At 40.3% G+C, this 25732-nt stretch overlaps 1 protein-coding gene across 4 annotated transcripts in view; it reads left to right on the forward strand.

Moving 5' to 3' along the window:
- Positions 1 to 25732, forward strand: part of MACROD2 (mono-ADP ribosylhydrolase 2) — a gene marked incomplete at its 3' end in the record, with an annotated part of 876609 nt that overhangs the window by 819751 nt on the left and 31126 nt on the right. For 3 of the 4 annotated variants that reach the window (XR_014183592.1, XM_082048203.1, XM_082048204.1), the window contains exons 12-16: positions 588 to 650; positions 4023 to 4091; positions 13313 to 13390; positions 14025 to 14099; positions 14711 to 14809. Coding sequence is in view for 3 of the 4 variants with exons in the window: in XM_082048203.1 (XP_081904329.1) it covers positions 588 to 650; positions 4023 to 4091; positions 13313 to 13390; positions 14025 to 14099; positions 14711 to 14809 (384 nt within the window). Of the gene's footprint in view, positions 1 to 587; positions 651 to 4022; positions 4092 to 13312; positions 13391 to 14024; positions 14100 to 14710; positions 14836 to 25732 lie in introns of those variants that run through there. The other variant, XM_082048205.1, reaches the window with a different exon arrangement.

Here is a 25732-nt window from a genome sequence, read left to right on the forward strand (position 1 = left end):
CATTAAATCCTTGCAATCTTCGGTTTATTTTGTGCTCCTCTTTGCAGTCATTTGGTGATGCATTTTTATACTTTATGCTAAGTGGTGTTGTGCCTTTTGCTATAAAATAAAATTTAGGCGATTCTCCCCCTCCTATTCTGACCTTCCATAGCCATTAAAGTAGGTTCTGCAAGTCAGAAAGCAGCCACTTCAAGGATCTTGTGGAAATGTTACTGGAGGAAAATAATCCCAGAAAAAAAAAATCTTCCCAAAATACACGAACCAAGATCAAGCAACAATTTCATCTATTGCTGACAGTGTTTAGGGAAACATAACTCTGTTTCGTATACAGATAATTCCTGTTGACATAAAATCTTTAATCTCACCCCTCCTTCCTCAGCTCGAGATGTGAAAATGTGACTGTTTTAAATGTAGCTGGTTATGTTTGCAGGTTTTTTCAGTTTACCTTTATATCTCTTGCCTTTTATCACAGCACCTTGCTGTAAACTAGCAGTTTGTGCTGAATTGGTTACAATTAATATCGCTGCTGCTGCTGTTACCTATAAAAAGATGTATCATAAATAATTTTTATGTGTTTTCTTCATTAGGTGGTAACAGCACAGAGGAGAAGCAAAACACTGAAGAAACGGAGGCCCAGAGCCGAGAGGCAGGTTTGTGCCAAGTTCCTTGAAGGATTTACTTAGGTTTTATCCACCTTGGTGAACAATAACCTTAGTCAATGCTATTGAGGGAGAATGTTTGTACATTTTCACCAAATTAGCTCAGCTCTTGAGGAATTCTCCCATTAGAAACCCAACTCCATTCATTATGAATGAATGTATTGCAATGCAGGAATGCAGACTTCCCTCTTAGCTTACCAGCTTTACATTCTCCCTTTAAGGTGGACTATCTCTAGCTAATCCTCTTAAGTATTAAGAAATAATTTTCCCTCTTTCTACAACAGAGTAGCCCTCTGCATAGAATAGAAATGGGGCAAAAGGAAATTTGGAGAGGGAGGAAGCAGGTTTCCTTTGATGAAAACTGTACTTCTGAAGATTTTAAAGGGTATTTTCAAGTTTTAATAAATTGTCTACACAAGTCTCGGGGGTTATGAAGACTTAAATGCACACTGAAAGATATTGCATATACTGCAAATGAATGTCAGAGTTCACAAGTAGCAGGTTTTGCAGATGGCACGCTTACAAATTATAGTGAGTTCAATATTTTAAAATACAATGTCATTCTGTGTTCCAAATAGATTTTCTGGGGTTTTTTTTCTGTTTGTGGTTGTATTTTTCATCCTGCTCAACTCTGTTCAGTGCAAAAGACAACTAGAATTAATCAGTTTTCAAAAGAGCTGAAGTGACAATCAAAATGTCTGTAAATCCCCTTATTTCTTAAGGATTTCTTCCAGTGTAGTATTACATGTAACACAATGCTTTTCTTGTTTGGTTTTTGGTATTTTTTTCGTTCTAGTGCAGGATGTTGCCTATGCATATTTAATCCAGAGAGCATGAAACTAGCATTTTCTTCAGAACATCTTCTTGAAAATAAACAAACAAATATATGAATTCAGGACTGTTTTCAGTATGGGGAAGATTGAGCTGAAGAAAGCCAGATAGTAAATGCAGCAAAAAAATTTAGAAGGCCTAGATTCTTGACTTCTCTGGTTTCCTTACTGCATTGTGGCTGTTTCCAGACAAGGAATTCGTTTGGCGAGTCCTTCTTTTTGTCCTGTGCATTGGGCATATTTCTCCCTGCGCTCCACAGGTCAGTCTTCTGCTCCCAGGTGTTGACAGCTGATGCTGTCTGCGAGTTATTGAAGTCCTTCTGTGTTTCATGTCCTCTTTGTCACCTCTTCTGCACGTCCTCACATGGCACAAGCACTGGGGAGGTGAAGCCATAGGCAGTGCAGAATAAGAAAGATTCCCATGGACCTCAGTGGATTTTGGACGTAGACCCTTTATCCTCCCCAAGATAAGCATGCAGTGGTATTTTTTAAGTGCTGGAGGACAACCACTTTTCCTTTCCTGGGTTTTTCGCTTTTATGCTGGTCATATCTTAAACAGGCCAAGGAGACCAGGGAGAAGGGAAAAATGAGTTGCTCTGTCTGAATCTGGACTCTTGTTTTGAATCTCTGACTAGGCAGGGGGATATTTTTGCCTGAGCAATATTGAGCTTTTAAATATACCAAATACTGCTTGGCTGCCAGCTCACCTAAGAGCGAGTGCTGCCAGGACCTGCGACTGCAGAGGTTCCTGTTAAACCTGCTTATACTACTCTCTGCAGATGCCAAATACAGCCCGCTGTGCTTGTTAACTATGTTCACTCTGATGGGGTGCCTATTTCCCTGCTATTAATATATTGATTTGCAAAACGGTTTGATTGAATATGTTTCATTTTTCCCAAGAGAATTAAGGAATATGTACCTCTCAAAATTATTACTTTGCTCCTGGAGGTGTCTTGAATGCATTGTGTTTTTCCCAAAACTGTCACGACCTGTTACATTACGAGCTGTCAGAGCCGGTTTATCAGAGCCACAACGTACATTCTTTTCCTATCTCGTATTGGTAGTCATGTTTTGTTACTCGCATGAAGAGCGTCAAAGAAAAGTTCCAGACGTTTTAGGTCCCAGATCCAGAAAATGTCATACTTTAGGAACGTGGTTTAGGTCCATGCCTGGAGATAGCGTTGTGCCTATGCATAGCCCATGAATCACCTCCTTGGCCACAGGCACGCAGAGTTACAAGAAAAAACTATTTGGCTTAACGTTTATCCCCACTGGTTCACATAGCGACAAGAACAGAGAGCTGTACAATTACCTCGAGTTAGTTACATTCAGCTAATGAGTTGCTGCTGCTTTCCACTCATTGTGGAGACGAAACATCATCAGGAACTTTTAGATTGCTGCTTCTGTGCCCATCAGGAAATGACCCGATTTTCCAAGATACGCAGTTGTATGCCTCAAATGTTTCTAATCACTATGAATGATCCCTGTAAGGAGCAATCCCATCAGATGTTAAAGTTCTTATTTGTATTTGCTAAACCAAAAGGCATAACCTTCATCTCAGTGTTGCAAATTACAAATGGTATACTTTGATATTGTAAAAGAAAACGTAGGAAAAATAGACGCTGTATGCTTACCCAGTCCATTACATCAAGATTTATATATTATTCTTATACAGTAGAGAAAAAGCCAGTTATAGTGTACAAAAACTGGCCTGAAATTTCCCAGCTATTACTAGTGTGGTGTTTTTAAAGTCTGACCTCCAGTCTATCATCAGTGAATTTTCAAGGTTAACATGTGGAAAAACAAAATGGCAGGTGGTTCAGAGCTCTTGTTTCGAGCTAGTTAAAAATACTCGATGGCTATATTAGGGAAGAAAAAAGTCAGAATCATCAGAGGCAAATCTTTTGACAGGAATGAAAGGCTAGAAATGAAAACAAAGGCTTATAAAGGTTTTAGAACTAAAAAAAACTGCCAAGAAAAAGCAACAGGGAAAGTTGAAAAATTCTGTTGAATTCACATGTTAGTTTTAACTATGGTAGTTTTACCTGCATGCTCTACCATTAAAAAACTCCAAGCTGCAGATTTCCGTGGACTTGCCGATTTCACGAAAGCTTCTGTTTTCAGGAAAGCATTTACATGTAATCATTTTGATTCCAATGGCATTCATGGACATGATTAAGAATGGCTTAAATGTTTTTTCTCAAAATAGATGGATTAAATGGAAATAAAGGAATCTTAAATAGCAACACCAGCCTACCCATGAAACTGATAACTGTTCTTCCCTCTGTATTACGAGAAATTGAAATAGAGACTTGATCTTGCAGTATTGTAATGTAAGTTTAGCCCTGGCCTAGGGGAGACAATGAGACCAGTAATGACTGGTGAACACAATGTGAATGAATGGAAGCCCAGAAAAATGAAATTCAGGTCTAACTTCTTGCCTCAATAAAGTATAACGCTTGTTTTCACTAAAGTGGTTCATCAGTTTGGTATCTAATGAATAACTTCTCTTTTATTTCCCTGGTTCTTATAGATGAGACGAAACCTTCAGCTGTAGCCAGCCTATTATCATCAGAAGAAACAGAGCTGAGCGAGGATAAAGGTACAGATTGTAAATTGTGTCTCAAACACAATCCTGTCCCAAGGGGACATTTCATAAACCCTTATTTTCCTTTGTCTGGAAATTGCCAAAATCATATTTAAACAACACAGAAATAGGTAAATGCTTGGATTTTCATTTACAGAAGTCTTTGTAATGAAGTACTTGGCACCAGCTGTTGTGCTGGTAGGAGAGATGCCATAAATTCCTAAGTCCCCTTGTTATAGAGGTAATACTAAAATATCATACATGACATATCAGAAATAAACCCAAAGCTTGGGCTGGCTGGGGTGACTCACAGGCGTAGAGTTAAGCATGCACGTCTTTCTCAGCAGTATTAGCTCCCTGTTCAGTGCTCTCCTGATGGGGAAAGAGAAAAACACAATAGCTATAAACACATCAAGAGGAGACAGGAGGAGATGAAGTCATAATTGAGAGGGAGAAAGTAATGTTTATCTTGTGCAGGCTGTGCTGGGCACTCAGATCATTTAGTTTGTGATAAATATTTTAAAGTGTCATGTGGCCAAATGACAGGGAGTTTAGGAAACAAGAAAGAAGGATGATCTAATTTAAATATTTCAAGCTGAGATTTTTCCTGTGGAATTGTTGGTTTACATATAGGAACGAGTGCACAGACATACTGGTTTTGATACTCCTATGCTATCATGCTATTAATTGCTTGTGCCGGTCTCAGCTTTTTGACATTTTTTTTGGGGGGGTACATCAAGGAAAAAGCCTGGGTGATTTATAAAATGTTTGCTACTGGTAATTCAAAACAGGAGTTATGCTATCTATAATAAATACAGTCCATTGGTGCAACCTTCAAGAAAGTCTAATAGAAAATTTTAATGGAATTTTACTGAGATAACATAATTATTAACATCCATTAACTTATTTATTTTAAAAGATTTAATGTTTAATTCAGCATTGCTGCTTGACTCTCTTCTCATTTTTCTAGATAAGTGTGACGGACTGTGAGATCTTGCCCTTTTGTTCCAAAGACACATCCTAGAAAGCCCGCATACTTACTTGATTAGGAGTTCAAAGCCTTGTGCAGGTTGATTTAAGTGCTCTCTTAACTGATTGATTGATCCTGCAGGGAAGAGAAACCCCGCAAACTGGCTTTTGCTTTTGATATCTTTGCAGATGAAGGTTGTGGCAAGGCTAGAGGAAGGCAGAAATAGTGGGTGATTCAGCCCCAGCATAGCTGGTGATTGCCTGTCATTCATTTCTCTTCTTTTTTTCTGACATTTGGCCTGTTTATGTATGCTGTATCTATAAGATTCCCCCATTGGATGTGTTTTTTACATTTCATAATGTGAGGGTCATGGTGAGGCTTTGGGTCTGGATAATTTCGATGCTGCTTGGAGTGCTTGTTCCTGACTATGAAGCCGGTGTCTTCTGATTTGCTTTTCAACATGTAACCACTCCAGTTCTCTGACCCTCTGTATTATTTGTCTCTTCTCAGGAGAGTAGCCATCGCGGTGCTATAGGTCTCACTTTTCCTGTAATACGCTACGAGTATAGTGTTTTCCCATCTTCTCTTGAGAGGCTGACAGAAGAGATAGTGCCCTGAGAAATCCAAAGGGCAGTTTCTCTTTGATGTCCTGCCTCTCCTCAAAAGTAAGACGGAAAGCATCTGGAAGGCAAAAAGCAGCAAGACAGACTCTCTTCCATGTAATTTGTTTGTAAAGTCATACAAGTAGGAAAAAAAAAGGAATGGTGGGGTGAATATTTGCTTGCTAATTTTTTTAACCGTAACTAAGAATTTTGAACGATGAGGCTGCCACATCCCTCTGGCCATGATTTTAATCCTTATTTCCATTAGTAGATTTTCAACTTTCCAGATTTTAGATTTTGAGTTGTTTTAAAACGAATATCAGTGTTACAAAAAAACTTGCTACCGCTTGGGAAATGGCACTTTTACAAAATCCTGGCATTTCTGAAAACACCTGCTGCTCCTGAAATAAATTTCAGCCTTCAAATTGTTTGCCCACTGAGTTAACACAGCTAAAAACCTGCCAGGTTCTGGAACATACTCATTTCTGTAGTTTATCTTCAATTGAATGAACGGGATGTAAAGCATTTACAGAAATTATGTTTTTCCAATCCTTCCACCTAATTACTGTGAAAGGAGATTTGTGGCAAATAAGTCTAGGCTACATATTCCCAAAATGCATAGTTAAAAGTGCTCAGAATAGGAGGTTTCCAAGCCTACTATGGAAGTACCGCAGTCTTTCAAATGTCAGCTCTTGTGAGTGCACCAAAACAAGTATTTTGACACCAATTCATGTTGACTAGTAGCTTTTCTACTTTGTTTTTGCATAAATTTCTGGGATTAAGAAATAGTAAACACATTGAAATAGTTATTTATTGTTCTAAAATGTGATGATATGCAAAACAAATCACATGCATCTCTGCTGTCAGGAAGTTCTGGTATTCTTATCTTACCTGAGAAGTTTTTATCAGGTTTTTGTTAAAGGAAAAAGTGAACATAAAAGGGAATAATTTGTGACAACTGTGTAGAACAGTGCAGGAATTATGTTTTGAGGGGTTGTGATTAAAACGAAAATGTACTGTGAGATTGCATATCCCACGTTATTGTGAAGGTATATCTCTTCTGTTACTCATAATAGAATAGATACTGTCCAGGAAATAAAGAAGACACTTCACATGGGCCCAGTTGCCTGTGGCCTTTGAAAAGACTGAATTTTTTGAGCGCTCTGTCTCTCCTCAAAGAAAAAAAAGCAGAACAGTCATATTCCAAGAATATCAAGATGTTTGATGTTATGCTACGGAGGTATCTTCTTACTCCAGTCCATGCCAAGTTTCTATTTCTACTGTCTGGAAATGCTGCAAAGAAATGTTGCGGTTTTACCCTTGAAAACTTGCATGCATAACTATGAGCTCTTGAGGGGAGAGCTGACATCTCTGGGCAGCACCTTCGTAGCACTTCATTACTGTGCATGTGGAAGTAGATCCTTTATACGCAGCGTATTTCAAGTTAGAGATGCTTCACTTTATGAAGTGTAAGGGCAGAACAAAGTGATTAAAGTCGTTAATGTTTATGCAGCAGATAAAACACGGATCAGACAGGCTGCGCTTAGTCTAGTGTACCTGTCCATGCGGGATTGTGCTGGGACTACAAACTGATTTTAAATGGACTATATTATATAGCTGTGGATTGGTTTGAAGCTGTGATTATATTTTTTTAAATATATGTGTGTGTGCATTCATGTCTGTGTGAGTGTTCTGCACCCTCATCTCAGTTGCCAGTCCTACCAATTACTGTTTAACCTGATGTAATGTTAGGGCTTTCTGGCAGAAAAATGGAAAAAGGAACTGCATTTACTACAGGTGAAGAATTAACTCCCCACTATGCAATCATTGCAAAGTTTCTGTGCACAATATGCTGATTTTAATTCATTAGCACTTAATAAGAACTGAATTTTCATTTGCAGGTCAACTAAATTAAATCATATGCTAATTAATTTTAAAAATAAAGTAGCGATTAATAATTTCCAGGTGTTCACCAAAGTCTATGCTCCTGTGAGAGTGCCATTTAAAGCAAATCACTATTTTTCTACATTCTCTGAAGCAGAGTCAGGTTCAGTCAGCTGGAGGGTTTATGTTGTCAGAAACAGCATTAACTATATGCCTTGGCTAGGGGCTTGCCCTAAAAACTCACTTTGTGCAACCCAGCAGCCTGTAAGTATCCTGCCCGTAAAACATAATGGGTATAAAATTCCTGTTTGGCCAGCTGTAGTTCTCACCATGGAAAAATCCTGATGTCCTAAAGACATAAATGATTGAGAAGGGATAAACTGAAAGACAGAGCATTTCAAATGCAGGGGAGCTGTGCAAATCGACGTAAATTAGACATTGATAAGTGGGTGAAAAAGATTGACTGAAAGGCCAATATGTCAAAAAGAGGTGTTTAAAATCAGCTCTTAAGTATATATTAAGACATCTAAATGAATGACCTGATTTTCAGAAGTGCTGAGTGCTCAGCAGCTACCAATGAAATGTTTTTACTTTACCCTTGGGCTATGATTAGACCTGGAAAATTTCAGCCTGAAAAATTTCAATTATAGGTAACTGAAAAAGAACCTTTTTAATGGAAGAGTTTCAACACCCCCAACCGTAGCTGTGGCTCCGCATGCCAGCTACAGTGATAACATTTTTCTCTCCCTTGGTTAGAAGGATTTATATGAAAGCAAATCGGCTAACACAAGCTAAATGGTGTGGTTTCTTTTTATTGTTTTTGGTTTGTTTGGTTTGTTTTTTTTTTTAAACCAGGTACATAACCATCACCATTCAGCCAAGTGCCTGTTCTCCTAACACCCTCCACAATGGTCACATAATGTGGGTTATTCACTTCTCCTTTTAATCTGTAGCATTGCGCATCCAGATGAGCTCCAGACCGTAAACTACTCAAGAGGTATTTCTGCTCTGCCCTTCCCCAGCACAGGCAGCTGCAACAGCTGACACTAATCTACTTAGCTGGTTTATTTAGATCCTACTTATTTTTAAATATTAGCTGACCTGGAGCCATCCAGCTGTGCTCCTGTCAGTCTGGTAGAGTGAGTGCTCCTTCCATCTCTCTCCTGAAGCCTTTACCTTTACCACATCTTCCCCTGGGCAGGGTCTGACACAAGCAACTAGGTTTTTCTCAGCTTTTTCCTTTCGCTGTACAACCACCCCTGCCCCTTACGGTTATCATCCCAGCTGCGCCCAAAATTTCCCTTGCAAACAAAAGGTGAGGAGAGATGAGATGCCCGTCTCTCCACTCAAAGCACAGGCAGGTGGGGGAGTTACTCGGTGGACCCCACCTGCAGAGATGAACCGCCCGGTCTCTTACCCGAACACTCGCAAAAATGGATCTACAGGTTGTGGCACCTAAAAAGGTGTGTTTTACCAAGCCATATAAACTTGGGCCCCAATAAATCTAATCCATCATAAAGATAGATTAAAATGAATTCTTGGTGGATATAAAAATAACGTTTTAAAGTCAAAGCTCAAGAATATCTCCCTAACTTCTCGTAAATCACCATTTTATAGTACTTCATTTTAAACACATTTTCCTCGGTTTATGAGGCAAAAGAATACCCTAATCATGTGGCAGCCTCCATGCACACCATTACCTGTAATTTTAGACGCCTGCTTGATTTCTTTCACTCTAGAAATATTCCAGTCATTTTTCACAGTATCATGCTTAAAAAATAAAAATGCACTGAATCTCTTTCTTTCATAATGACCAGCTTTCTCCCTCTTTAATCTTCTTACAGCTCCCTAAAACATGGTGATTTATCTGTGCTGTATGCGGGACCCAGGTGTGTTGCACATTAGAAACGACTCAGTAAATAAGCCATACAGAGAGTAGCTGGGGAAGTGAATTTTAAAAGATCATTAAAACCACTTAACATTCAGATCTTACCATTTGTCCTCTTCCGTAGCATTTGCAAAGTTTTGTTTGAGCAGCGTTGCTTTGTACAGTCAAAAAAATACTAATGGCATGGAAAAGCGTGGGGGTTTATGCAGTATATAGATAAAATAGTGTCTGATTAGTGGCAGGAAGGGTAGGATTGGTAGTTTATTGCAAGCTACATGGCTTTGTTGGAGCTAAATTCAACATACAGTTGATATATTGGAACAGTTAATATACTTGAGGAGTATTCTGACCAGCTTACTTGAAGTCCAGATATTTTCTTCACGGGTTTTTAAAGGTTGGGGTTAATTACAGCCCCATGAGAGGGTTGTTTCAATCCAATGAAGCGGTGCAGTGTCCAGGCGTGGGCACTGTCACTACAGCCAGCCAGGAACAGCAGCTTGGAAGGAACTAAGTGATGCTCGGACTTCAATGAACACTTCAGGGCTTGATGTGTATTAGATAAAAGTGGCCTATCTTTGGTTCATTTATGTCATTAAATGTCATGTTTAGTTCATTCATACATGATCAATGATGACATTAGGAGCTGTGTTCCAGTGTAGTATCAGAAACTCTGATTGTTCTCAGTCCTGCCTGGAGGAACGTTAACCCTTACAGTCCCAGTTTGTGGTTCCCAAGGTAAATAATGCCCAGCGTGTGTTATCAAAAAAGTAAGCGTACCGTGCTGCAAAATAATATCCTGACCTGGATTCTTCCGCACAACTTAACAGATAAGTAATGGTGTTAGGAGAAGACTGGCACTGGTTTATGCTGTTTAAAAAATCAGTTAGTTCCCTAGCCAATTAGACATGAACAAGGGCTTTAGGATTGGCCCGAGCTTTTGTAGACCCTGGAATGATTTAGGACTGTGATACTGGCTTATGCACAATTCGACAAGGCTCTAAAGGGCTAAGCAAGCACAGAGGACCAACTGAGCCCAAGCAATACCACTACCATACTGAAAACTTGCATGCAGAAACCAGTGTATCACCAGCATTTGTGGGATTCCCACCACTGCTTGCCAGCTGAAATTGAAGTGACACTCACCTCATATCCAATCTGGGAACAGCTTTTATTGACTGGTGACTTTTACTCTTGCTTGGCTCAGATTTTCTTCATAAAGCTGGCGTTATTCCTTTATTTTATTCTTGTTAATCCTAAAAGTAAGTCTGTCTTTGGACTTTTTGGCTTGAATATTTGATCTAATATTTGCATTTGAAAAGAAATCTTTGATACGGTCTTGACCTTAAAGATTTTGAATCTCAGAATTTGCATACTAATGCAAAGACTGATTCCTGCTGCTGAAATAAGAGCGGTGGACTCTCACAGTGGGGCATAACTCCTGTCCATGTTCTGCTCCTTTCAGAAATACGCTTTACAAAAAATAACTTGTCCAAAGTGATCATTGTATGTTACCTGGGATAATTTTAAATTCTGTGCATTTAAATTGCTCTCTTGAACCCTGGAACAATTAGAAAAAAAGTGCTTACGCAAAATTACAGTCTCGTAAGAATAAACTGCGCAGAGGCAGCTATGGGAATGTGTGAAGATATGTCAAGTAGCAGAGGTGGTCAGACTGCCAGCTGTGCCCAAGGGTGGGAGTAGCAGCAACTCCTCACACTCTGCGATACCTGTAGTTTGCAATACCTGTAGTTTGCCATTGGCTACGCGATGCTCCCCTCCAAACAGCAGTGTGATGGGGCACATCTATCAGCCGAGCACGAGACCCCTTAAACTCCATTTGTTATTATTGATCAAAGCGCGTAATTGTTCCTCTGATGCTGGGGATTGATTTTTGCATGAAATTGGAGTCATTCCTCATTCTGGGAGAAAAGGTGGCACATGTGAACTGAGATTAAAGGTACAGATGCGGGAGTATGAAGTACTGTGCAAAAGGTGTAGGATGAGATAGCTCCAAGGGTCTGATGGGACAGAGCTGCGTGCATATCTCCCAGCCATAGCAGGTAATATCACACTTTATCATCACTTTTGGCTGTTTGAAGGGCTGTGTTCGAGCCCTGGCTGCACAGTACTTAAGGCAGAGGACTTCTGATTCCAGCTTTGTCAGTACAGTTCCTTTTACAAACGTGCAGTTAAATCATACAGAAGAAAATTATATTAATTATGGGCATGGGGCTGCAGGTGGTACAAATCTTAACTTGTTTGAAATCCCGAAAGCTTTGTCAAAACCTTCAGCAAAGCCAGAATTTCACCCAGTGGGTTTAAAGTTCACTGGAAAAAATCACTTCAGGTCTTTAGTGCCATTTCCATTTTTACCAAGAGGTCCTTCAACTCAACTTGGAATTTGATGAAATGCTAATTTATTTTTTGCTCTGATTTGGTAATTCCTTGGAACTCACAGCACAAAGCAGCATCCTAGTATGAAAAGCCAGTGCAGAGGTCCAGCTGATGGGAGTGAGTAGCGCTTTAAGTCCACAATAGGCTGAATAAAAGTGCAGCAAGGGCAAATTTTATCAAATTGTACATCAGTGGGATATTCGGCTTTCAAATTTGGATTTCTAAACTTATTGTCATGCCACGAAAGAAGTAAGAAGCTATGCAGGTAATGAAATATTTGCCTTGGGGGATTATTTGCAGTTAATTAAAGCCACACATTTTCAGTGCATACCTTTTCTACAGATTATTAAATTTGGATCAGATATTAACAACCCAGCTTTCTCACTTATCCATCAGAGATCATTCTTGGCAAGTTTCAGGAACGGAGTTTTACAGGCGCATCCTTTGGTATATTGTAAGATTTACTCTGCTATCCTGTAGAAATGGACCTTCCAGAAGTAGAGCCGTAGCAAGACTGTCGTAGCGTAATTTATGATCATGCACCGTGGATGTTTTGGCACAGTTACTTAGGTTTTCCGTCTAGCAGCATTTTAGGAAGTATTTCACTCTGGAACACAGAGTTATGACCTCAAGTGTACTCTAGCCTTGTAGTTTGCAGAAATGTCCAGTTAGATCTGCAGTGGTTTTTAACAAGGCTCAAAGAGAGCCCGGTGAGAGCTGCGTGTTACGCGGATGAGCAGAGCTACAACAGGTGGCTGCATTGCTTTGATTTCCTCACTGTGCTGGCACAATACATTTCTCCATAACCACCCAAAAACTAAGGAGAAAACGTCTTTCGACACAACAAAACCATGTCCTGTGTTTATGGCGACTGCAGGTAGCTCATCTAGCTTAAACCTTGCTGTGCTTGTGGTTCAGGATATGGCTTTAGGCAGTTCATTGTGATGGTCTGCCCCAAAAGGAAAAGCGGTCTTGGCCACGATAATGACCTTGGTAGTTCTGTCACCAGGAGAAATGAGGCTAGGGCTCGCACTGGCATTTCTAGGACTTAATGTTTGTCGAGCTTGTGGAAATATAACGATGAAAAGTGTTGTTCTAAATAAATAAGAAAACTGTTTATTTATCAAGTAGGTGGTTTGTGCTGTTTCTCGTAGCTTTGTGCCACTCTGTTCATTAGAAATAAAGTTCTCAGTAGCACTACTGATTATTCTTACGTGCCCTTTCTTGACAGTTCCTTGTTTAAGGTTTGTACTGCAGGCAAAAAACTGCTCAGTAAGTGTACAAATTTTGAAATCAATTTGAATAATTGAAACCCATGAGTATACTTTTTGTATTACAGTGTATAAGTCTGTAGTTAAACAGATAGAAAATTTGTCAGCGTGTCAGAATGCCTAATATGAAGCCAGTACCTAAGGGCTACCTGAAGTAACTACCAGACTTTTCCAGCAGGAAAACCGCTGCAGGGTCATTTGGTTTGTTTGTTTTGCTGTTTCCTCAGACTCCCTGAAAGACTTCAAAGGCACACGGGAGGGTGACCCAGTGCATCCTGCGGGATGTCAACAAGATCAAGCCCAAGGTAAAGTTTTGTATCGAAATTCTTTAAGACAGAGATAACGAACCAGTTGGGAATCTTAGTTCTTCCAGTCTCAGTATCCAGTGTTTTTCAGCCTGACCTCTGTCACCTTAAGAAAACACTGTCAGCTAGTAGAGGTTGTGTGGCAACCAGTTGTGTTGCACTAATCTCTGATGTTGCTGGAAAAGACATGCATCTCCAAATATGTGGGTTTAACCATATTGATCCCAGGTGCACAGCGTTGTTATTATTGTCCTTCTTTGTTTTTGTTGTTGTTCTATAATAAAAGCCTGTGGGGTGATTCTGTTCCTTCTGCTAAGCTGCCAAGTGCGAGCGCTTCACAACAACTCCTATGAGAAACGGTGTGTCAAGGCTGAGCTACAAAAGTAGAAAAGAAAAAGGAAGAAGTGTTGCAGCATCAGTTTTGACCAGCCATTCAACATACTTAATGCTTAGAGTTTGTTAAGTGATATTTTAATATGTAAGTCCAACATTGTTAATTTAATAGGAAAATAAGGTGGTACTTGGCTGAAAAGTACCATGCTTTATGTTCGGTTCATGTCCTGTTTTGGTGAACTTGCCGTTGTGTGCACGCAGCCATCTTGCTGACGGCGTTTTCAATTTGTCGTGTTGACAGGACAACAGGATGTTTCTGCAGAGGAGGAGGTGAAAACTGGGGCAGACTCCCAAAGCTTCTGCATGGAACTAGAAGGTACTGCATGTGGCTTGAGACCAAGGAGCAAGATTTACGGGCAAAACCACTAGTTATTGCTTGGATATTATCAATAGTGTTCCCTTTCTTTCTCCACGTGTACGAAGGTAGATCTGTGGAGCCAGATCCTCTTATGGAAACTCTAAATTCAACCCTGGGGAGCGTCTAAGGATTTTCAGTGATAAAAGCTGACTTTTTAAATGACTGCAACTGTTAGAGAAAGAAGTGAACGTGCATTTCTTATGCCTGATGACGAGCACTTCAGCCTTGTACGTTCAGAGAACTAAATTCTCTGTCCCCAGCCCTGCAAAACGTTGGAGTACATGTGTCTCTGGGCTTGCAATGAGTCCTGGTAAAGGCCCGTGCTTGGAGCCAGACACGTGGGGGTTTCGTGCTAAATCCCAGAAAGCCCAGCATCTTGGGAGGATCAAGGTCTTGCTCTCAAATACAGCCCCTTGGATTTCCCTGAGACCGCTTTTGTACCTGTACTCTTGGGAAAAAGGATCCTTTTCCTCTGCCGGTGTTTTTAATAATAATGTCTCTAGTGTATGCTAATCCTTTCGTGTCCTTAAAAGCCTTACTGTTCATCTTCTTTTATCAAATTTATTCAGAGCCGCTATTGAACCAGGACGACACAACAGAAGTTGAGATACCTTTGAGTCATGGTGCAGTGGAAAAAGAAGAAGGAAAAGAAGAAGAAGGAGGAGGAGGTAAGACTACTTATAAAATAGTTTGAGACAGAGAATGCTGCTGGGCTCGTGTTTTCCTCTTCTATTGTGAAAAAACATGGAAAGAGCACATAAAAGCATTTTTTTTCCTGAAAAAAATCCTTTTTGCCTATCCTTGAATATTGTTTTGATATGTTGGACCTGGATTTACATAACAAATAAGTGCAAAAAAGTGCACACTCAGGTTCTAAAGTGACTTCAAAATAAATACCCTTTCATTGTTTGTTTTCTGCATTAAAGTGCATAAGGCTGATTAAATAACCAATTTATGTCCATTTAAGTACCCGCCTGATCATGCTCACTAGAAGCATCAAGACTATTCACAATAAATGGGTATGATAGTTATTTGTGAGGTCATTAGTAGAGATTTAACTAGTAATTAACTAAAACTAGTAATTCTAATAAGGAAACCAATGCTTGGAGCAGGAACAGAGTCTTGCTGAAGCAGTAATTTTTTCTGGGAGTAAAGTATTTAAATCCTTAGGAATGTTTTGCAAAGAAATGTAGAAGTTCAATTTTAAGTGTTGAACACCTCAGGGAACCCTGTGTTCAGGTCACCGTTTGTAACAGGCACGTGATTGTATAAAAAATAACATATTATGTAAATAATTCTCTGACTGTAAAGTAACTGCAAGTTAATAATTATATGGTCATTTTTAGAGCACAGGGATGAATTTTACAGTTCCAAATTAAAATGCAGACATGATTTTTATTGAAAATTCAGGTCAATACTAACTCTGTAGTCCTAATTATTAACTCCTTTTCCCAGTCAAATTGACACCAACTTAATTGCAAACCTGTGTTAGCTATATTGACACTTTTTTTCAGTGCTAAACCCAGGTTAATGGAACCTCTTTGTTCATATACAGCTAAACAACATTTCCTCTCCTTTTTTTTTCTTAATTGCCTATCCAAGTTGAGACTAATCACATCTCTTTATTATCAGACATTTTAATGGTATTGGGTTTGTGTTTTATTACTGATGGTGAAAATAGAATTGATATAATCCTTACTTCAAATCCAGGTAAATGGTATTGCGCTACCTCACTTGCAAATCTGGGTTATATAGTACAAGCTCACTCTGATTGCAAATGCCAACGTTGTTATGTTAATTTCCTCCTAATAGAAATTATTTACATTTTATTTTATGCCTCATCGAAAGCAAGTTGGACAAAATGTACTTTCATTATTTGGACGATTCCTTCTCTTTAATACTTTAGTGTCCCCTACAGCTAGTGACTGTCATTTAGTTCTCAGTGGAGAGATTATATTTCACCATCTGTTCCACCTACTATTAGAATACACAACATTAAGAAGGTAATGTCAGAAAAGGGTTGTTCTCAGCACTTTTCCTGGCCTTGATTTTAAAAGGTTCAAGTACCAGGTAAGTAAACAGTTCTTTCCACACATTTTGGAATTTGTCCCTCCCTGGGGGTTCAGGTATTGCTCTTGTGCAGGATTCATCTGATCCAAAGCTCGTTGAAGTTCATAGAAGGACTCTCATTGATTTAAGTGAGCCTTTGGTCGGTTTGGCGGTAAGAAGAGATGACGTGTTGAGTCTGTGTGCAGGATAACAGCACTTAGGTAACTGCATAGATATTCTGTTCAACTTCTTTCAAACATACTGTCTTTGGGTCAGGGAAAATAAAAGCCTGCTTTTCCAGGGTTTTGAAAAGGGAAGGAAGTGAAGGATTTCCCTTGCTTTGTTTCATTCTTATGGGTAAAAGGACACGTAAAGCTACCTGAGCCCTCGTCTTGCTGCATGCTTCCAGTTCGATGGCACATACTCTGCCATGTGAGTTTTGGAAGTTCGCAACAAAGCAGGGTGGATCTGGAGAAACAGAGGTAAAAAAATCAGCTAAAGTTCAGGCTGATAAAATAAGATATGTTCCCCAAAGAGAGTCTCCTCTTAATGGAAGGAGATTACCTGACATAAAGCAGATATTTGATATGTAACATTATTTTATGTAACACAAGTGCTACCTCAGGCTACCTTATCAACTCATTCAGTTAAATAGTTTTCCAGCAGCATCCACAGTACGTTTGACATACATGGCATATTTTTGTCTAAGAATGTGTGGGGAAAAAGCTAACATAGGACTGCTAGTGCCATTAAGTAGAAATACACGGATTTTAAGTGGTTTTGACCTGCACTAGATCTATATGCATAGCCAAATGTAGCAACTACTAGGCTGCAAACTACCTGGTCTTTCTGTTCTGCATCTGATATTTTTGGGGGGTTACCAAGCTCATCCTGGAGCAAAGGGTAGCACATAGCTGCCTCTCTCCTCTCTCTCTCTCATCAGGAGCCATTAGATTAATGGGAGTCATCTGTGCCCTGTGTGGTCCCCAGCACTGCAGCTGTGGAAGCCACTAAATGACCAACCAAGATCAAAGCCCCTTTTCCAACCTAAAACTAGTTTTCTGCTTAGCTGCTGATTGTGGCTTTGAAGTGTGCTAGGAATTTTTTCACTGATCTGGTTTTCTGTGGAAAAAAAAAAAACACTGTTTCTTGCTGGTTTTGAGATGCGTCGCAGTTTTTGCAAACTTCTGGCAAACGGGAGGTAAGCTGCTGATCTGATTGTGGAGGTTTTACTGCCAGCTCATCTATGTGTTCTTGGGGGATTTTAGGGTTTGCAGGGTCCTTTCTTTGTAGCACATTTGGCTTCACAGCTCCAGGGTCACGCCATAGCACATCTTGCCAAGGAGTCACGGATCCTGGTGCTTTTGAGGTTCTGGGTCGCCAGGAGTCCACAGGAACGAGGAATCAAAGTCTTGGCAGTCTCACTACCGTTCCCCATTGCGAGCAGTGAGAAATAAGCCAGATTACCCTAAAGAATTTAACAATGTAAGGCACTGTGTGTGTTTCATAAAAACCTGCTGTTGCTTTTTCCAAAATTAGTAATAAAATATAGCACGTGCCAATTTATTCCCTTTTTTCCTACCGTAACTTAGAGTTATATATTACTAGGGAGCAACTAAAGAAAAAAAGACCAATTGAGATGTCTTTTGGATTTTTTTTCCTCCTACTATAATGCAAAGATTCCAGTTCACAAAAGAGTAAGAAAAATCTGTGTTTCTTATAAGATTAGGGAATATTCTCAAATCCCTTTATTAAAAAGCAGAGTAAGTGGTGGTCACTGACCTAATTGCTGACGAGGTAAGTGTACACGCTGTTAATAGACCATTTGCCAGTCCCTTTATATGTGTACTTGGAAATAGTCCCGTCATGTTGTAATGATCATGGATTCAGCATTTAGTTGTAGTTTTAATCAGTAACACAATTACAGGGAAATAAAACTCAAGTTTATTTGTATGTCATCTTTTCCTCCTCCAAGCCTGCTCTCCCCTCTGTCTTATTTCCCACCTCTTTCTATCTTGCTTTATCAAGACATTAGATAATGATGTTTTCCCTCACTGGTCATCTCTGGAAGTTGCTTAACTCTTTCCAGGATAGGATTTCTGCCAGAGCACTGAAAATGAATAGAAGTAGTAGTTATTTCTCTGTTGGCTCTCTTCTGTACTCAGGATAAAACATTTTGTCTCATCGTGCTGTTTGGAACATGGTTCCAGATTGACCTGGGGTGTTTATCCATCCAAAAAGCCAATGTAGAGTGATTGGGTAGCGTCCTCCCTGGGCAAAGGACACTTTTATTTTCTGTTGGATGAGTCCAGAAATGCAGCAGCAGGTTGTTGCTGAAGCACAATCAAGGAGAGAAATGCCATAATTAACACCTATTAAAAAGATATTAAAATGTCCAGAGATTTAGCTTAAGAGCAGGACACAGCCCTTGCAATTAGTATTTCTGTGCAGTTGCATCTTAGTCTGTTTAGGGAACTGTATTAACCATCTCGTTTTCTGTATGAACCATGCAATATTAAGGCAGGCTTGGAAAAGGCTGGGGCAGGTTTCACAGTTTAAATCTTTGGCAGTATATGTGATTTCATTCGCCAGTCTTCTGGTCAGCGCCTGTTTACTGTAAATTTGAATTCTGCCTTATTTATCTCTAAGTAAGCCCCGTTTTGCTCAGCAGCCTTTGTTACATGAGTAGCTATGTGACTCTGTAGCCATCATTTTGTCCATTCTTCACTTAAACGGCTGGATTTTCAGGTCATTTACCCATCTCTTTTGCAAGAGAGATAATTTTATGGTATAATCTTGGAGAGAATTAAATATTGGAAAACCTGGAGGAAGAGAGCTCTCAATTTTTTATAGTTTCAGTCTCAGGCATTTATAGGATTTTATATGCATTGGTACAGCTGTAAAGAATGTCAAAATAATGACTTTCTTTGATATGATATTTTGGCTGTGGAGAAACTAAACACTTCTTGAGAAAGATCTTTTTGGACAAATCTGACGTCTTTATTCTTGAATCATGGCAATTGTAACTACCTTTTATTTCATAACTAACTTATTCTCAGCTTCAAGTAGAGATGGATGAGACATTTTTTGGGAAAAAAATATTTAGATATTTTAAATATCTTCCTTACATATGTTTTAAAATATGTTTTCTTTCTGTTTGGAAAGAAAAGAATACAAGCGATTCTGGAGTGTTGTGGCTCCGAAGATCTTGTATAAAGGCTCCAACTTCTTTTATTCAGTTGCCCAAAGGAGAAAGAAATAAATATTCCAAATCAGATACAGGGTGTTTGGTCTTTGATAACAACCCATAGATCAGATGACATTTTGGGGGCTGTTACAGAATAGTCTGGCCCTAAATATGAAATCTATCTTTAAAATGTACTTCGGATGGGTATTGATATTTGGCAAAGAAAAAGAAGGTGCACCTTTGGACCTTTTGCAGAAATGCCAGAAGTGCTGTGGCACCAGAAAACTGCAAATGGGTATTTAAACTCACATCTCTAGAGCTCCAAGCTACACAGCGAAGCAAGTAGCTGGAAGTAATTGGAGGTACACAGTAACAGGATTATCACTGGAAAGCTAAAAACGTGCCTTTATTGAGGGGGTGCCTGTAGGTTTTAAAAAGCCTCACTTGACATGTCTTTATCTTCTCGAGGACTCCACGGAACTCAAGTGAGCTTTGCAGTTGCAATATCAGCCAGATGAGGAGCTTTCGTCACCAGATTCTGCTGTGGTCCATCTGTGGTGGTCTGAGGGCTGTTTGGTCTGTATCTCCCAGTGCAAAGCACTTTGCTCTTCTGAAGGCATCATAACTGTGGCAGAGAAGTATATTCAGGTAATTTCTATACCATGTGGAAGCAGCAAAGTCTGTAACTGTAGGCAGGGAAAAGAAACCTTTTTGTCTAGCAAGACATTACTTTTGGAAGGTGAGGTGGCTTTTTTTCCCAAGTTTGCAAATGGTATGTTGAATTTCATCAACACACTTAAAATGTCTTGCAGATATGGAATCAGGGTAGCTCTCTTAAAAGCTGAAGACAGGTGAGGCAGACCTGCCTGTGGCTCTGTGTGAGCATGTCCTGTTTTCTACTTGGGTGTTGCAGCTTGCAGAAGAGGAGTGGGTTTTTTGGTCCCACTGTCAGTGTTATATTTGTGATGGCTTTGTCACTTCTGAACTGGGAAGTCTCCAGGCTCTTATAGCAGCAAAGGATAGTTGTCATTAGCCATTGCTTCACTGACGGCAAAGGATCAGCAAGTTTATTATAGAATCATGGAATAGAATCATAGAATAGTTTGGGTTGGAAGGGACCTTCAAAGCTCATCCAGTGCCACCCCTGCCATGAGCAGGAACATCTTCACCAGATCAGGTTGCTCAGAGCCCCGTCCAGCCTGGCCTGGGATGTCTCCAGGGATGGGGCATCCACCACCTCTCTGGGCAACCTAGGATAGTTTTTCACCACCCTTAGTGTGAAAAATGTCTTCCTCATGTGTAGCCTGAATCTCCCCTCCTTTAGTTTAAAACCATCACCCCTTGTCTTATTGCAACAGGCCCTGCTAAAAAGTCTGTCCCCATCTTTCTTACCGGCGCCTTTTAAGCACAGAAAGGCCACAATAAGGCCTCTCCAGAGCCTTCTCTTCTCCAGGCTGAACACCTCAACTCTCTCAGCCTGTCCTCCCAGCAGAGCTGTTCCAGCCTCTGATCATTTCTGTGGCTCCTCTGGTCCCTCTCCAACAGGTCCATGTCTGTCCTGTGCTGAGGAACCAGAGCTGGACACAGGACTCCAGGTGGGGTCTCTTAGGAGGGAGCATTGCTTCTGTGGACCAGCTTTGCTGCTCCATGTCCCCTTGCAGGCAGCCGTGACCACTGGTGTGCACCAGCAGGACTATGGAGGTAATGAGATTAATTCATTTTCTGAGCACGGGCTGGTGCAGAAGTCATTCCACACCAGGCAGCACACGCTGCCCAAAATGATGTTCCTTGCCAGTGCTGAACGAGGCAGCAAATGGGCTTCAGACCCCCTACAGACCTTCCCCAAGGGTGCTGCTGGGCCATGCTGAGCAGCGCCGAGCACTGACGGGATGGGGTGGTTATTATACTGTCACCAGTCTGCTCCAGGTATTGATTTCAGTCTCTCTGGGGGGAGAAAGTCATATTTTTTTTCCTGCCACAGGAGGAATCTGTTTCTTTTCATTACTCTCTGTATATCAGATTCTAGCCTGAATTTATGTAAAGAATAGGTGGTGCAAGATCAATTTTAAGTTTTAATTATTTTTCATCTCTTTCAATGACAAGTGATGTATTTTGTGTGTGTGCTTTTCTAATAAAAAGTAGAAAATGTAAAGAGTTTTTCAGCTTAAACATTTTGCCTGCTGTCACAGTCACTTTATATTATCAGGCTTGATGGTAGCATACAAGACAAAAAGCCAAAAGGAAAGGAAAAAAGGAAACAAGAAAAGGGAATACTTTAACAATGATAGTTTTTAAGGTTTATTGTGTATATCTGATTGCTTTCTTCATTTCATTTTCACTAAGCAGAATAGAAATACTATTATGAATTGGCAATTTTTATTTCATTTGAAAATATCATCTCTTTGTTCTTGCTGAAACTGTTGACAATGTGGCCTTTGTTTAGTTTAATTAACTGATGTTACAGCACTGAATTGAAACACACTCAGCATTAAATCAAGTAAAATAATTTTTAGAACTCTTTTCCATCTCCAGAAAATAAAAAGAAACAAAAAAAAATAAAATAAATCCTCTGAGAAGCTGGAAGAGAAACTGGATATTTTTAATGCAATAATTTGAAGTGCCATTTTCATTTTTATTTTCCATGGTAGGAATGCCAAAAAATATAGAGTCTTGAAATCCCACTGAAAAGCAGATGCTATGAAGTCTTTCTAAGTCTTCATACGTTTTAGTAATCTTTTTATAAGTGCTGTATGTTCCTTCCACCTACTGTGTGGACAACATTGAGACAGTAGCTGAATTAATGTCAAAATCTTTTTGAAAACACCCTGTAATATTACATGATGTTACATGTTTTGTACTTGTGAGTTACAAGGATTAAAGAGCTTTAAGATACTGATAATGCCCTTTTAGCACATGAAAACTGGGAAGATAATGGAATCCGTATTTCGTGTGCTGGTGTCGAAGTCACAGAATCACAGAACGTTAGGGATTGGAAGGGACCTTGAAAGATCATCTAGTCCAATCCTACTAGGCTTTGGTTTTAGCTCGAATCTCCAGAGAGGCAGTGATGCCTTATGCAAACCAAATGTGTATCTCTTTCAAATAATCCGAAATAGCACCCAAGGAACAAGTGAATGGAACATGGGAGAGACACTGACATCTTAGAAACTTTTTCCTGTAGCATATTGAAAAAGTAGAGCTCACTGGCCAAGGACTGCGCTGTTACAGATGGCATCCTAGTTAACAGTATATCTGGAAATTAGCTTTAGCTCCTCCTGAGAAACAGCACCGTACAGCTACAGAGGCGTGTTGGAACAGCGGGCTTAACTCCCTTTGGTGACAGTAGGAACTGTGGTCTTAAATTAGACTAAGTCCAGCAGCCCAATGGAGTGCAGGGAGCTACACGAGGAAAGAATTTAATCCCTTGTGGACAAATTTTATGTTCTTGTGTCCCGTCTGGTACAAAAGGAGGCTTCATTTTGTTATGCCGTGGTTAATTTTGGAATCCTACCTCCTTTAATAAAGTTTGCTTATGATGGAGTATGCACAGATCCATTTGAGCTGGCTCTGGGAACTGAAAATTCTGTACTCCCCCTTGCTTACATTATGTATGGATGTACCATGCTGTCCAGGTTATTGCACTATTTTTATAGCTATTTCATAAACACAAATGACCACACACTTAGGGCAGCAGAGAAAGAAACTGCACTTAGCCAGTGATTTTCAGGAAATAGAGTGAGTGGAGTGCGGTCATAAATAAGTGTGGAAAAAACCATAAGCAGTGGGAGTGGGAAGGGCATGATTTGGGAGAACTGTCTTTTATTTCAAGTACTTCTGGAACGAACTCGAAGAAAGCAGTGTATGTCCTAGAATCAAAAATTATCTTGTTTGTTCTTTTGGGGCAGGAGGGGAATGACATTGTTGCTTTGTTGACAGTAGTTTTTATTGCTGTAGTTGTGCCCAGTGGTGTGGGTGAGTAGTTAACCTTGTTCTCGTGTGAGAAGGGTGGCATTTACTCACTGCATACTATCAGGTGGGTCAGGAGGGACACATTTTTATTCTGCTCTGTGCATCCCCATGGTGTTGGCTCTGCTGGGGAGGAACGCTGTGGCTTCACAGATGCCCTTGCATCTGGCATTTGAGAAGGAGGCCAATGCTCTACAAGGATTATTATTACTATTACACAGGGAGGGGGAAAATGTGTCTACAACTTGTAAATTGGAGGTTGCCTTGAATAGGACATGACCCTGACTAACATTAAATCTGCTTCTCACTACTGAGCAGGAAAAATCCCACCCGACCTCATTCAGATCTTTGAAACATTACCCTTTCCTTATGCCTCTGAATCTCCTCTTCCTTTTTTCTGCCAGTTACTCATGATTTTTTGGCAGCAAGTTTTCTGTCCCCTCACCTTTTCCTAATGCAGTTGACAGGTGAGAGTTCTCTCGAACAGATCTCGCCATCAGTTTTCCTCCGCTTGGTTGGCTTTCATCACATTTCACCTCCAGACAAGCATAAGGTCACCCAGTATACCTGGCCCATGGCATTAGCCCAACAGCCCAAGATGACCTTGTCTCTAGTTGCTGTGAATTATCTGCTGGGGAGGAAGCGAGCGATTATCTCGCTTCCTGCATCTCTTTGACTGCACCTTTGTCTTAATCATGCAGTAGTGGTATATCACCGTACTGGTGCAGGAGTGCGGCAATTTGGGTCTTCCTGTTATTTAACAAAAAGTTCAGCACCTCCTTTTTGGGGTCTTGCATGAGTTCTGGAGGCCCTTTCCTGGAGTACTTCAGTTTGCTGTGAATGTGGTTGTAGCTGCAATTAAACCAGTCCAGCAAAGCAGGTGCTCCGGATGATGCACTTTCAGTTGCAGCTGTAGACAGTCTTTAGGCAACTGCAAAAATACTTGGTTTTGTTTGAGAGAGCCAAGAAAAATATGAAGAGTACAGATTGGCACTGTCTTTTACTTACCCTTGTACTTGCTGGGATGCTTGTAGTGTAATTGTTCCATACCTGATTAACACTGTCCTTTGCTCAAGTGTTTATTAAAGATTTTTCTCCAATGTTCAGAATTTACTTTTGACTTCTGACCTGAGTTTTAAAATCCATAGCTTTCTGCAGTCTGCAAAGGTCAACCACAAAACACTCTTCATTATTGTTTCACAAAACACTCTTCATTATTGTTTCTCTGGTGCAGAATCTTTACCCTGAAATGTTGGGATGTGTAAGCCTTTTGTCTCATTATTCCCCTTTGCAGATGTGCAGCCGTGTTTGTTTGTTTGTTCCCCAGTCACTAGTGTGAAGGGCATAGCTCTGCCAGTAATCATAGCTACCGCAGGGGCCAAAAATGCCTTTATTCCATTTACAGCATCCTGTCAAAAAACACTCAATACCTACATTACTTGACAGCCCTTGAAAGACGGCATGTTTACACGTTCAGCATTTTCTCTGTGGAGGAAATAAGCAGTCACTTACAGGCTATACTGTTCTTACCTGGATAGAAAATCAGTTAAACTGTGTTCTGGATTCTGAGAAGAAAAAGTCAATAATCTTTTCTCCATTGCCCCCTGGTTACAGCTAACAATGGTATATAGTTAAGGGGTCATGGTGGCAAAGGCACTGTCTCACTGGCTGGAAAAAATTGAGATTCCCAATTTGTGGCCAAATGCTATCATGGTTACAAGGTGTTTCATCAGTTAAAACACATTCACTGGATGTGTTTGTATGATCTGTCAGCCTGAAATGTAGCACAAAAGCATCAAATGAACACAAATGGAGATACCTCAGGTGCTTCAAAATAAGATGTCACTGTGCTGAAAAATCAGTACCTAACTCCAGCAACTCAATTCAAGGAAATTAAATTGACTGATTCTTCCAGCTGTCCAGGCAAGATGGAAGATCAGCAGAAAAGCTCACAGACTAAACAGGGAGATGGTCAGCAGGGCTGTGTCTTAGTGTCACCCCCTTTCTGGGATGCTGGTACCCAAGCATGGTGCCTCAGCCCAGGACCCAGATGGTCCAGAGAGGATGGAAAACAGAGCAGGACTTTTTATTTGGAGTGTGCAGCAGCTACACTCCCTTTTGTTTTGCTTACTCCTGAGTGTGAAAAGGGCTCCACAGGTCACACATTTTTGTTGGTGGTAGCCTGGCATGCATGGGAAGAATGGAAGGGGCTTTCCCTCACAACTGCCTCGCAGGGATCTCTAGGATGTGAGGATAAGGATTTGACCCCTTCCAGCACCGAGAGGGCCTCCAACTCCTATTTATTTCCGGTGTGCTCTGATCAGCAGGGCACAAGGGCAATGGTAAGTTGGGGTTTGGATACTGGTGACTGCTGCAATCACAGCTCAGT

The sequence above is a fragment of the Streptopelia decaocto genome (assembly GCF_964273445.1).
Source record: "Streptopelia decaocto genome assembly, chromosome: 3".
Classification (NCBI taxonomy): Eukaryota; Metazoa; Chordata; class Aves; order Columbiformes; family Columbidae; genus Streptopelia; species Streptopelia decaocto.